Here is a 12,392-nt window from a genome sequence, read left to right as displayed (position 1 = left end):
TTCATGGAAAGCTAGTGTAAAAACTCAGAGTTCAGAACACTTGGCATATTTGAGGACAAAGAAAGCTGTCAGGTTGCCTAGAGCAGGGCGAGTAAGGAAAGGTAGGTGATGTCAGAGGGGAATGAGTTGTTGGGTCCTTTGTCACTGTGACTATAGGGTTTTACTAAACCTTTACTGAAGCTTTTTCTGCTCTTTTGTCAGGGTTTTCTCATACATTTCAAGAACTTACTTTCTTTTTGTGTTCCATTACCTTCAATTGTCTTTTCCTTTGTACTTTTAATGATTTTTTAAATACCTGATGAGGTTCTCCCTCCCACTATTCTTCTTAAGAATTTTCGTTGACGTTCTTATAGGTAGTAGTATCTGCAGTAATTTTCTTAGGTTAAACTGTTGGCTTTTAATTGAAATTGCATTCTGTGTTTATTAATTTGATGAGAAATGACATCCTTAAGAGTTTTTCCACTAAGAAGTAAATATGTGTCTTGCACAGTTTAACATATTCTGTTATTCCCATTTTTTTCTTTGTTTTATTGTGGTTGATAAACATTGTAGTATATTTTTTAAATTACTGGTTATGGAGTTCATGTAGGTTGGAAGGCTGTTTCATTTAGTTCAAAATATATTTTGTGGAATTCTTAGCGTACCAGGCAGTTTAGGCATTGAATCCAGAAATGAGGCTTTTTCCTGGGATTTCATCTAGTTTGTAGAAGCTCAGAATTTATTTCTGATATTAGGGCAGAATTATATGAAAAGAAACCATATTATCTGCTTAAAGGAATAGTTTATCAAAAGTGCCCTGCAGATACAGCAAAAAGCACACAGAATTGGCAGATCTTTATATTATCTTATGTGTTAGGTAGAAAAACTAAACTGATTAATTTCTCAGTTAACATCTTAAAAAGATTTTTCTCTCACTAAAGAAATTGTGTATCACCAACCCCAGCTTTACATATCAGCAGTTGTATACATATATCTCCAAAATAAATCTCAAGCCCATGTACTTCCTCCATTTAAAAAATTGTCTTTCTTACTACTGACTCCTTAGACTAAGCCGCCAGTGTTTCTTACCTGCACTAGTGCTGCTGCTCTGTAATTTGGCTGTGTTTTCTCTTGGCCACATTTACAAGCCATTTCCACCCAGCAGCCACAATGGCTTTTTAAAAAGATTGTTATAGTGAAAATTATCAAAACTTTGAAAAGTAGAGTAGAAAATTAAATGATGGTGTGCTTCACTCTCCTTCAGGAGTTACCAGAAAGTGCCAAGCTCCTTTTATCTCCTTCCTCTCCTGGGTTATTTTGAAGCAGTTCCAGATAGTATGCCATGTCATCTGGCCCCTTAACGAAAAACAACCCTGGGATAGCTGGTCAACCCTGTAAATGTATGAAAAAGTACTTAATTGTACACTTCAGTGAATTGTATGGTGTGTGAATTTGTATTTCAATTGAGCTATTAAAAAATAAGTGCACAGTATTTCCTGTTAATAGTATAGTAATTTCTCAAAATCATAAAATAGCTAAAGTGCACATTTCCCTGCTTACACGTTTTTTAGCACTTTGACAGACTTTTAAACTGTCAGATCTTACTTTGTAACTGAAAACCCTTCAATCACTTTCCATCATATTTAGAATAAAATCCAAACTCCTACCAGCTCACAAACATCCGGCCTTATAAAGCTCTCATACAGTGTGTCCTCCCTGACTGCCTCCCTGACTATTCCTGTCTTAGGCCTTTGGATTAGCTGTTCCCTCTGCTGAATGCCCTTACCCTATAGTCCCACAAGTCTAGATCCTTTATCCCCCATCTAAACATCTCTCCCTCAGATAGATCTTCCCAGATCAGTCCCTCACTTCTAGTCTAAACTGGTGTTCTGGTCATTCTCGGTGAAATCTTTCATTTAAAAAATCTTGGCATACCATGGTTTGCTATCTGCTATGTCTTTTTTATTATTAATTTATAATCTCTTTCCCTCTATCCTACAGTTTCTTTTCTTCTGTCCTGTTTGCTGCTGAATCCCCAGTGCCTAATATGGTGATTGGCACATAATAGATTCTCATATAAGAAAGGTGGACCAAAAAACTGCCAATATATATCAGGCATTTGAAATTTATAAAAGGGTTAAATATTAACTGTAAGATTAAACAATTTATACAAGGTTTAAATAACTAAATTGGCTATAAGTTTATATTCTAAACTGCTAAGTTTGTGAAATTTGTTACAGTCATGGAAAACTAATATAGTGACTTAAGGCTAGAAAGGTTGACTGATCACAAATCTGTACAATGCCCCGAAGTCATCTGATTTGCTGGCTTAATAACTACCAAAAAGAGCAAAAGGATTGAGGTGGCAACTTCTGCTAGGCGATTTTCTTTGAGGAAAAAATAGTAGTTGGCAGTATAATGAAGGAATATTAGTTAGTACAATTGCAGCATCAATTGTGTAGTATAATTGAGCTCTTACAGTTTTTTTCCTTGTGTTTTACACAGATCAGAAGCCTCTTGACCTTGCCCAAAGTACTGAAATGAAGCATGTTCTTGCTGGTAATAAGGTATGTGGTAATGGATTAGTCATATATAGTAACTTTGAGAAAAATATTTGAATGCTTGAAATATATATGTGCATTTTAAATATGTTTTTAATAGGTCATCTACAAAGCTTTGAAACGATATGAAGGCCCTCTCTGGAAGGTAGGTTGGGATTGTTTTAAATTATTAAGCTGAAAAGAATTCTCAGGCACACCATTTCTGTTGAACTTTTTCTATCATTTCTGAAGTACAGCTGGCCTCTGCCTTATGATGGTTCACTTGATGGTTTTGACTTTTAGTGCTGTAAAACCATAGTTGAAATCTGAGTTGCAGTCTGTTATGGGCTAGCAAATGGCATGGTGATATTTCCTTGTGATGCTGCGCAGAGGTGTTCAGCTGCAGCTCTCAGTCATTTGTACGATCACCAGAGGAACAACCAAGACTAAATGGTATACTGTGTTGCCAGTGTGTTATACTGTGTTGGATAATGTGCGGTTTTGACATTTTTTGTTGTGGTGCTGGGACTGAACCCAGGGCCTTGCCAGAGTAGGCAAGCACTATACCACTGAACTACCTCCCAAACTGTTTTGTGTTTTTACATCCCATTGTGATTACAAAACACCCATCCATGGGTATACATTTAGACGATTTTGCCCAACTGAAGGCTAATGTAACTATTCTGAGCACATTTAAGGTAGACAAGAAAAGCTATGATGTTGGGTAGGTTAGGTATATTAAATGCTTTTCTTTTCTTTTCTTCCCACCCCCCTGTTTTTTTTAATGTGTGGTGTTGGGAATGGAAACCAAAGTGTCTTCTGGTTTTAAAAATTTCTGTGTGTTTTAGGATTCAGTTATTTTCTGGAAACAACCATATTAGAGCACCACATAGTATCTTTTGCATTTACAAGCAATCCCTGTATGTTTTTGAGTACATATATATTTATATTGTATGAAATAAATTTAGGATAATTTTCTTTTTTTAGAGATTCATTCATGACTTAGAGGAAATTGTCTTTGAAGCCCACAACTGCTATATTTTCTATAAATATTCATGAACAGTATTGTCAGAACCATAAACTGTATTCACCATTGATCTTATCAGTGTGGGATTTCTTCTGTTTCTGTCACCCTGTAGTGAGTGGTATGTGTTCATTACTGCACTTAGTATCTAAGCTTATTTGATTATTTTTAAATGTCCAGTTCTGCTCTGTAGATGAAAGACTCAGATGCAACTGTCAGAACTTAATTATTTGTCAGTCATGTTTTTGAATCTAGATTTGTCAGCTCGGAAAATCTTTGTCATTTTTCTTTAGAGCTCAAGATTTTTTGGCTGGAGATTATTCTGGGTAGTGTTAGAACATGGAGTCCTTTCTTGGTATAGGAAACAGTATGTATCATACTATACTTAAATTTCAGTATCTAAATTTTGAAAGATTAAACATTTTTCACTTACCTCTTCCTTTTGTCTTGGTGATTTAATATTTGTTTTGAAGGCTTGATGCAGTCCGTAATATTTATCGCCAGGGATGCAAACACCTGACTCAAGCAGTGTGCACGGTAAGATAAGAGTGTACCTTTGTGCAAACTGTGAAATCAGTTCTGCAAGTGACTGCCCTAAATCATTTGTAGAATCTTAAGATTCTATGGAGTGGTGTAGAAAGCACTTGTATATTTTACATTTGAAAGCAAATGAAGTTGTACAATCTCCATTAAAAATATATATAATAAACTTTTATCTTCACATTTGTGGTATGAGAAATGGATGATCCAAAAACATCTTGCACAGCCTTTAGCATTTGGAGAGTGTGTGTGTGTCTTTATACATGGGTATATAGGGATGATGGAAGTTTGGGGATAAAATAAAATTAAAAGTCTATGTCAAAATCAGGAGTCTTAGGTTTTCTGCGTTCACTTGCTACCATTTTATCAACCAGGAAAAATAAGCAAGTTTTTTCTCTTTAAAGACTTGTTAATCTGGAGTCCAGACAGACATTCTTGTTGCTCGATTTAAGTCCATTAGTTGGACTTATGTAATTGTCTGCTTAAAGCTCTCATCTATGAATCATATATCAATTCTAGCTCATGAGTACTCTCTGCATGACTGATATAAAGCAAGCTCTGTTCATCTTCTAGTTTCTTAAGGTAGAAGCTTAGATTGAGATCTTTTTTCTTATATTGGTATTCATAGCTATAAAATTGTGATAAAAATATGATAAAATACATATAACGTAAACCTTAACACCTTAGCCATTGTTACCAGTTTGGCTCAGTGGCATTACGTGCATCCACTTCATTGTGCTGCTGTGAAAACTGTCCACCCGCAGATGCTTTCATCTTCCTGAACTAATGATGTCTCCACTCAACACTGACTTCCCATATCCACAGCCCCTGGCAGCCAATATTCTTTCTGTCTGGACGAATTTGACTATTCTGGGTATCTCATATAAATGGACTCATAATATTTGTCGTTTTGTGATGGGCTTATTTCACTTACCACAGTGTCCTCAGGATTCATCCACGTTGCAACATGTGTCAGAATTTCCTTGTTTATTTTTGAATGTAAAATTTTTAATTGTAGCAAAAAACTCCTAACAAATTTACCATGTTAAACATTTTTAAATGTACAGTTCATCAGTTACTGCTGAATTTAATTTTCTATGAAATAGATCTTTTGAACTTTCTCATCTTTCAAAGCTAAAACCTTATACTTATTTAATATGTCTCTGTTTGTCCTCTTTCCAGCCCCTGACGAGCACCTTTCTACTTCTGTTATCTTGAATACTTCATATAATTTTTTTTTATACATCTTTTGGTGACTTTCTTATTTCACGTAGAACACTATTCTCAAGATTAATTCAGGTTATAACATGTAAAAAGATTTCCTTTTTAAGGCTGGATAACATTCCACTGTATGTATGTACCACATTTTCTCTTTCTCTTTTTGTTGGTACTGGGATTTGAATTCAGATCTTTGCACTTGTTAGGCAGGTGCTCTAGCACTTGAGCCAATCCCCGAGTCCTTTCCACTTTAGTTATTTTTCAGATAAGGTCTAACATCTATGCCCAGGCCAGCCTGGACTGCGATCCTCTATTTAGGTTTCCCTTGTAGCTGGGATGATGGTGTTGTCCCCCACATCCAGCTTTTTATTGGTTGAGGTAGGGCCTAATGAACTTTTTACCTGAGTTGGCCTCCAGTGGAAATCCTCTTGATCTCTACCTCCTGAGTTGCTATGATTACAGGTGTGAGCCACTGTGCTGGGTTCACATTTTCTTTATTCATCTGTTGGTGGACATTTGGGTTACTTTCACTTCTTGACTGTTAAGGGTAATGATGCAGTAAACATGGGCATGCAGGTATCTCCTTGAGGTTCTGCTTTCAATTTTTTGGATATGTACCTAGAAATACAATTGCTGTATCAAATGCTCTATTTTAATTTTCTGAGGAACCTCTCTCTATACCTCAGTGGACCATTTTGCTTTCCGAGTAATACTGACCAAGGGTTCTAATTTTTCCACATTCTTGCTAATACTTGTTTGCTTTTCTTCTTTATAGTATCCATCCTAGTGGATGTGATGTGGTATCTCATTGCGGGTTTGATTTGCATATCCCTAATTAAGGTGCTTTCAGGTGCTTACTGTCCATTTGTAGATCATCTTTGGAGAAATGTCCACTGAAATCCTTTGTCCACTTTTTTTTTAATTGGGCTGATTTTTTGTTGTTGCTGCTATTGGAGTTCTTTATGTATTTTTGAGAATAGATCCTTATCAAATACATGATTTAAATATTTTTCCACTCTGTGGGTTGCTTTTTTACTTTGTTGATAGTATCCTTTGATGTACAGAAGTTTTAAATTTTGATGTTGTTCAGTTATCTGTTTTTACTTTTGCCACTCTGGTTTTGGTGTGTGTCTCAGAAGTGTCCAAGAAATTATTTCCAAATCCAGTGTCAAAAAGCTCTTTCCTTGTTTTCTTTCATGAATTTTGGAGTTTTAGCTCTGATGTTTTGGTCTGATCCATTTTAAGTTAATTTTTGTACATGGTGTAAAGAAGGTACAGTTTTATTTTTCTGCATGTGAATATCCAGCTTTTCCAGTATGATTTTTTGAAAAGACTATCCTTTCCCAACTGAGTGGTTTTGGCACGATATTTGGAAATTATTTGACAATATATGTGAGGGCTTATTTCTGGGCTCTCTATTTTATTCCATTGCCCTATATCTATATATCTATTTGTCATTATGTCAGTATACTAGTTTTCATCACTATAGCTTCATAGTAAGTTTTGAAGTCAGGAAATGTAGGACCTCCAACTTTGTTTTTCTTTTCTAAGTCTGTTTTGAAAGTTTGTGGACCCTTAAGAATGCATGTCAGCTTTAGGGTGGACACAGCTCATAAATTTTTATATGTTGGTTTTTGTTGTATTTCAGCTCAAAATATTTTCTGATTTTCTTCTTGTTTTTTTTCTTTTCTTTGACCCCTCTGTTTAGAGTCATGCTGTTCCATTTGAGACTATTTGTGGGTTTCTCACATTTCCTTTTGGTTTCTAATTTAATTCCATTGTAGTTGTAGAACATACTTTGCATGACATCAGTCTTTCAAATAAATTGCGATTTGTTTGATGACCTACCATTTGGAGTGGTTTAGAGAATGCTTCATGTATTTTTCAGAAAAATGTGCACCCTGCCATTTTTGGGTGAAATGATTTTATGTCTGTCTATTCTTTCTATTATTGAGAGTAGTGTATTGAAATCTCTATTAATATATAATTCATATACCATACAGTTCACCTACTTAAAGTAATAAAATAATTTTTCATATATTCACAGAATTTTACAACCATTACTACAATCAATTCTAGAATATTTCCATCACTCCAGAAAGAAACCTTACACCCATCAGGAGTCATACCCCATTTCCCAACATTATCCTCACCCCCATTTCCCAGGGAACCACCAATATCTTTATAGATTTGCCTTTTCAGGACATTTCATAGAATGGGATTGTATAATAGGTGGTCTTTTGGATTGGGTTCTTGCAATTAGCATAATGCTTTTAGGATTCATCTGTGTTGTAGCACATGCCATTACATTATTTCTTACCTGGCCTAATAATATTCTGTTGTGTAGATACATTATATCATTTATAAACTGATGGACATTTGGATTGATTACACTTTGGGGCTATCATGACTGTCACTGCTGTGAGCAGTATTGGTAGTGGGAATATGTTAATCCCTTCTGTTCTTAATAAGGAAAGGAGAAAAAAATTTATTTATGGAATTATTCTAGCTTCAACTTTTACCACTTCTGGTTCCCTGTATTTCTTCCAGTGTATATGAGTCATTGCTTGAAATCATTTCCTTGTTCCAGTATAGATCCATTCTCTCCTTTGCCCTTGTTCTATCATTGTCATATATGTTGCATATCTCTGTACACTATCAGTGCAGTCTTTTGGTTTGTTTTCCATGCTGGCAAGTAAAGCTTTTCTATAGGTAAATGTCAGAATTCTAATAAGTATTTTTAAAGAAACAGAATCTTGCTATTTTTCCCCAACTGGCCTGGAACTCTTAGACTCAATAACTTCTTGGCCTCCTAGTTAACTGTGACCACCGGTGTGCACATCATTTGAGATGAAAACAAATTTCTCCTCTAGTTACAATTACTGATACTGTTATCCTTATGAGTGCCCCTCATTTCTTATTTGGTGTCACTTCTCTTCAGCCAAAAGGACCTTCTCAAAAAGTGTACCTGCTCAATGAATTTTTGTCAGTTTTTGTTTATTTGGAAGTATCATTATCTTGTCTTCATTTTATTTTTGAGACTGGATCTAGCTGTAACTGAGGTTGGTCTTCAATTTGTGGGCTTGTGATCCTTCTGGTACTACAGATGTTGTCACCATGCCCAGTTTGTCTTCATTTTAGAACAGTAGTTTTGCAAGACAGACTTCTTTCAACACTTTGAACATGTTGTCCTTCTACATGGCCTCCATTGTTTCTAATGTGAATTCAGCTGTTAATTTCATTATATTGCCCCTGTACCTGATGAATTGTTTTTCTTTTGCTTGTTTTTAAGATTTTCTGTTTGTCTCTCAACACTTTGACTAAAATGTTTCTAGGTGTAGATTTCTTTGGATTTATCATGCTTAGAGTTTATTGAGTTTCTTGGGAATGTAGGTGAATGTTTTCATCAAACTTGAGAAGTTTTCAACCATTATTATTTCAAGTGTTTGTTGTTTTGTTTTTAGCCTCTTCTTTCTTTCCCTTCTGGGATCCTAGTTGGTTGCTGATATACATGATAACCCTACAGGTTTCTGAAGCTTGGTTTATTTTTCTTCATTCTTTCTTTCTGTTCTTTAGATCATTCTGTCTTCAAGTTTAGTGATTCTTTCTTCCACCATTTCAAATCCTCTCTTGAGTCCCTAATGTTAGTGAATTCTCCATTTCAATTCTTGGCGATTCTCAACTCCAGAATTTCCATTTGGTTCTTTTTTATAACTTATTTTTCTTGGCTGATAGTCTCTATTTGATGACTTTCTATCATACTTTCTTTTAATTCTTTGACCATGATTTCCTTTAGTTTTTAAACTTATTTACCAGAGCTTGTACATTCCTGGCTTATTTGCCAGTTTTTTGCTTGCCCCAGACAGTATCCATACCTCCCATTCTATAATGTTTTCTTGACTGCTTGTTGCTGAGATTGCTATTGTTTTGGACTGCACCATTGAGCATGAAATTTTTAATTCCTTGCTATAAATGAAGTTATCACGAAATTTTAGGGCATGCCCCATGGAATGGAGCAGCCTTAGTAAAACTCTTACCAGCATTCATGCTTTTTAATGAGATTAAGTAGTTTTTTTTTTTTTAATAAATGCTTTTCAATGTTTTGTGTATTTGGTCAATTTCCAGTGTCCTGAATGCCTGTTTTGATTGAGATTGCATTGAATCTGTAAATACACTTGGGATGGGTTACCTTGCCAGCCTAGCAATGTTAAGATCTCTAAGCTTTTTATGTTTTTCCATTTATTTTCTTTACAGTGTTTTTTTTTGTTTCTTTTTTAGTATTTTGTAAAGCTTAATCTTATGTGTTTATTTTTTGAAGCTATTATAAGTACACTTAGATTTTTTTGTTTTCTAATTTTATTATTATTATTTTTGCAGCATTGGATTTGAATTCAGGGTTCACACTTGCTAGGCAGGCACTCTACCACTTGAGCCACACTACCAGCCTATTTTCTAATTTTTTGTGGTGTGTATGTGTGTGTGTATACTTGTTAGTATTTACCTAATTCCTTGCTAAATTCACTTACTGATTTTGCTATTCTGTATATTCTTTGGGGTGTCCTATATATATATATATAAAATGATATTGTCTGTAAATAAGGATTGTTATATTTCTTTGAATTTGTATGTCTTTTCTTGTCCTTTTTGGTGTGCTGGTATGTCCTACAGTATAATTTTAAATATCATTGGTTAGAGCCAATATCCTCTTTTTTCATTCTCATGGTAAGTACAAAGTATTGAGGCACTTAGCCTTTCACTATCCAGTGTTTAGCTGTAGAGTTTCCATACATGTTTACTGAGCACTTTCATCATGAAAAGCTGTTGGATTTTTGTCAAACGCCTTTACTATCTTAGTGCAGTGATACAACTTTTTTCATTGATTCTGTTAATATGGTGAATTGCACTGACTGACTTTAAAGTCTTATTAAACTAATGTTGTGTATCCTTGGGATAAATCTCACCTGGTTATATTATCCTTTTGATTCATTTCTTGCTAATGTTTTGTTAAAAGGTCCGTGTATCTTCATTCAAGATAGTGGTTTATAATTTTCTTTTCTTGTGGTTTTTTTTTTGTTTGTTTGTTCTGTTTTTCAAATCAGAGTTGTTCGGAGATAGCTTGATCTCAGGCGGTTAGGGAAGGAGCAATTAAAGCCAACAAGTAAGTAACCAGAAAAATAGCTCTGATAAATATCTTGATTCCTGCATCCAGCAGGAGAATTCAAGCAAGACATAAAAATTATAAAAGCGTCTAGCAGAAGAAGAATTTAAGCAAAGCATAAGAATTATAAAAAAGTAATAGTAAAGGAATACAGGATGAGGGCAAGTCACCTCAAGGGAGAGAAGGACAGGTTAGGCTTTAAGGTTGGAATATTTATTAAAGAAGTTTTAACTTTGGGGTTATTTGGCCCCTGGGACAATTTCCTAGGTTTGGGTCATTACCTTGTTAAATGAGAGATTGCTTATGTAAACTATCAGTCCTGCTCTAATTGATAGTGTCTCTGTTTGAAATTCCTAACCTCTGCTCTCTCCAGCTCCTAGGTTTGGTTAAATGAGAGAGATTCACCTGTCTAAACTCTTAACTCAGTGCCAGACATAGCTGATACTTAAGCTGTAAATTACTCTTAAGTGTGGATTAAACTTTAAGTAAGTAGCTAATCTTAAAGCAGTCCCAGGACACAGAAAAAGATAATGACAGTTAAGGGGGAAGGGAAGAAAAAGTGTGTCAATACCCTAGAAGGAAAAAAATAGGAATCCTACCATCAGAAAGCTGTATCAAGGGACTTGGAAGGTCTTTCCCAAAAGTGCTCCAAAAAAACTAAATAAAAACTTTTATACACACAGCTGCCATGGCTCAGTCTCCCTGGGCCCTTCCTGTGCCCCAGGAGTTTCTGCCTTTCTTCATGTCCCCCCCCCCACCTGCCAATCTCTGGGGGCTCTACTCTCCCATTTTACACTTTTCTATCTCAATAAACTCTCCCACTTCACTCATTCTCATTGCTGGTAAGGTTCATTCTTCAACTTCCATTAAATAACAACCCAAAACTCTAACCCTCCCTCTGGCTAAATACCTAACCCAGCGAGGTTGAGTGGAGACTCTTGGTCCTACACAAATCTCCTGTTTCAGAGTCATACTGGCCTCCTATCATGAATTGGGAAGTGTTCTTTGCTTTTCAGTTTCCTGGAAAAGTTTATTTAGGATTGGGTTTATTTCTTCCTTAAAGGCTTAATTGGATTCACCAGTGAAGACACATCTGTAATCCCAGCTACTAAGAAGGCAAAGTTTAGAAGGATCCAATCTGGGCTGGCAGTTTGAAGCCAGCCCAGGCAAAAAGTTCGTGAGACCCTGTATCAATAAGCTTGGTGTGGTGGCATGTGCTTATGATTCCAACTGTGAGGCCCTAGGAAGGCAGATTGCAGTCAGAGGCTGGTCCAGGCAAAAACAGGAGACTATATCTGAAAAATATATAAAGCAAAAAGGGTATGATTCAACTGGTAAAGTGCCTGCCTAGCAAACATGAGGCCCTGAATTCAAACCCCAGTTACCGTCACAAAAAGAAATTTATCCATTTTCTTTATCAGATTTCTTTATAATATTGCCTTGCAGTCTTTCTTGTATTTGTATGACAGGTAGTGTTGTACCCCCTTTGATTTCTCATATTGGTAATTTTTGTCTTTTTTCTATCTTAAGTTGCCTAGTGGTTTTTCAACTTTATCTTTCCAAAGAACTAGCTTTTGTTTTCATTCAGTGTTACTGTTTTTCTTTTGTGGCTTTGAATTTAACTTACTCTCTTTCATAGTTTCTTAAGGTCAAATCTTGGGTTATTGATTGAGATCTGTCTTCACTACTACAAAGCTATTAAGTCATACTTTTCCTATTGGTAGTTGTTTTATTTTTTCCATCCATAATTTTGATATGTTATATTTTCATTATCACTTAGTTAAAATATTTTCTGATTTCTATTGTGATCTCTTCTTTGAATCAGTAAATACTTAGAACTGTGCTTAATATCATAATAATTAGGCTTTCTTATTTATCTTGGTTTTGGTTTATAATTCAACTTTGGTTGAATTATAAGACTTCTGTCTTGTCA

General features: G+C 35.2%; 1 protein-coding gene across 3 annotated transcripts in view; it reads left to right on the top strand.

The window, feature by feature from the left end:
- The window catches only part of Osbpl1a (oxysterol binding protein like 1A), a 202,072-nt gene that overhangs the window by 50,244 nt on the left and 139,436 nt on the right, over window positions 1-12,392 (top strand). For all 3 annotated transcript variants that reach the window (XM_020169703.2, XM_020169702.2, XM_020169704.2), the window contains 4 exons: window positions 2,485-2,546; window positions 2,641-2,685; window positions 3,837-3,910; window positions 4,017-4,080. In XM_020169703.2, the coding sequence (XP_020025292.2) occupies window positions 2,485-2,546; window positions 2,641-2,685; window positions 3,837-3,910; window positions 4,017-4,080 (245 nt within the window). The remainder of the gene's footprint in view (window positions 1-2,484; window positions 2,547-2,640; window positions 2,686-3,836; window positions 3,911-4,016; window positions 4,081-12,392) is intronic.

Source organism: Castor canadensis, chromosome 4 (genome assembly GCF_047511655.1).
Source record: "Castor canadensis chromosome 4, mCasCan1.hap1v2, whole genome shotgun sequence".
In the NCBI taxonomy this organism is placed as follows: domain Eukaryota; kingdom Metazoa; phylum Chordata; class Mammalia; order Rodentia; family Castoridae; genus Castor; species Castor canadensis.
The sequence above is the reverse complement of the archived record's forward strand: the minus strand, read 5'-3'. Positions and strand labels throughout refer to the sequence as shown.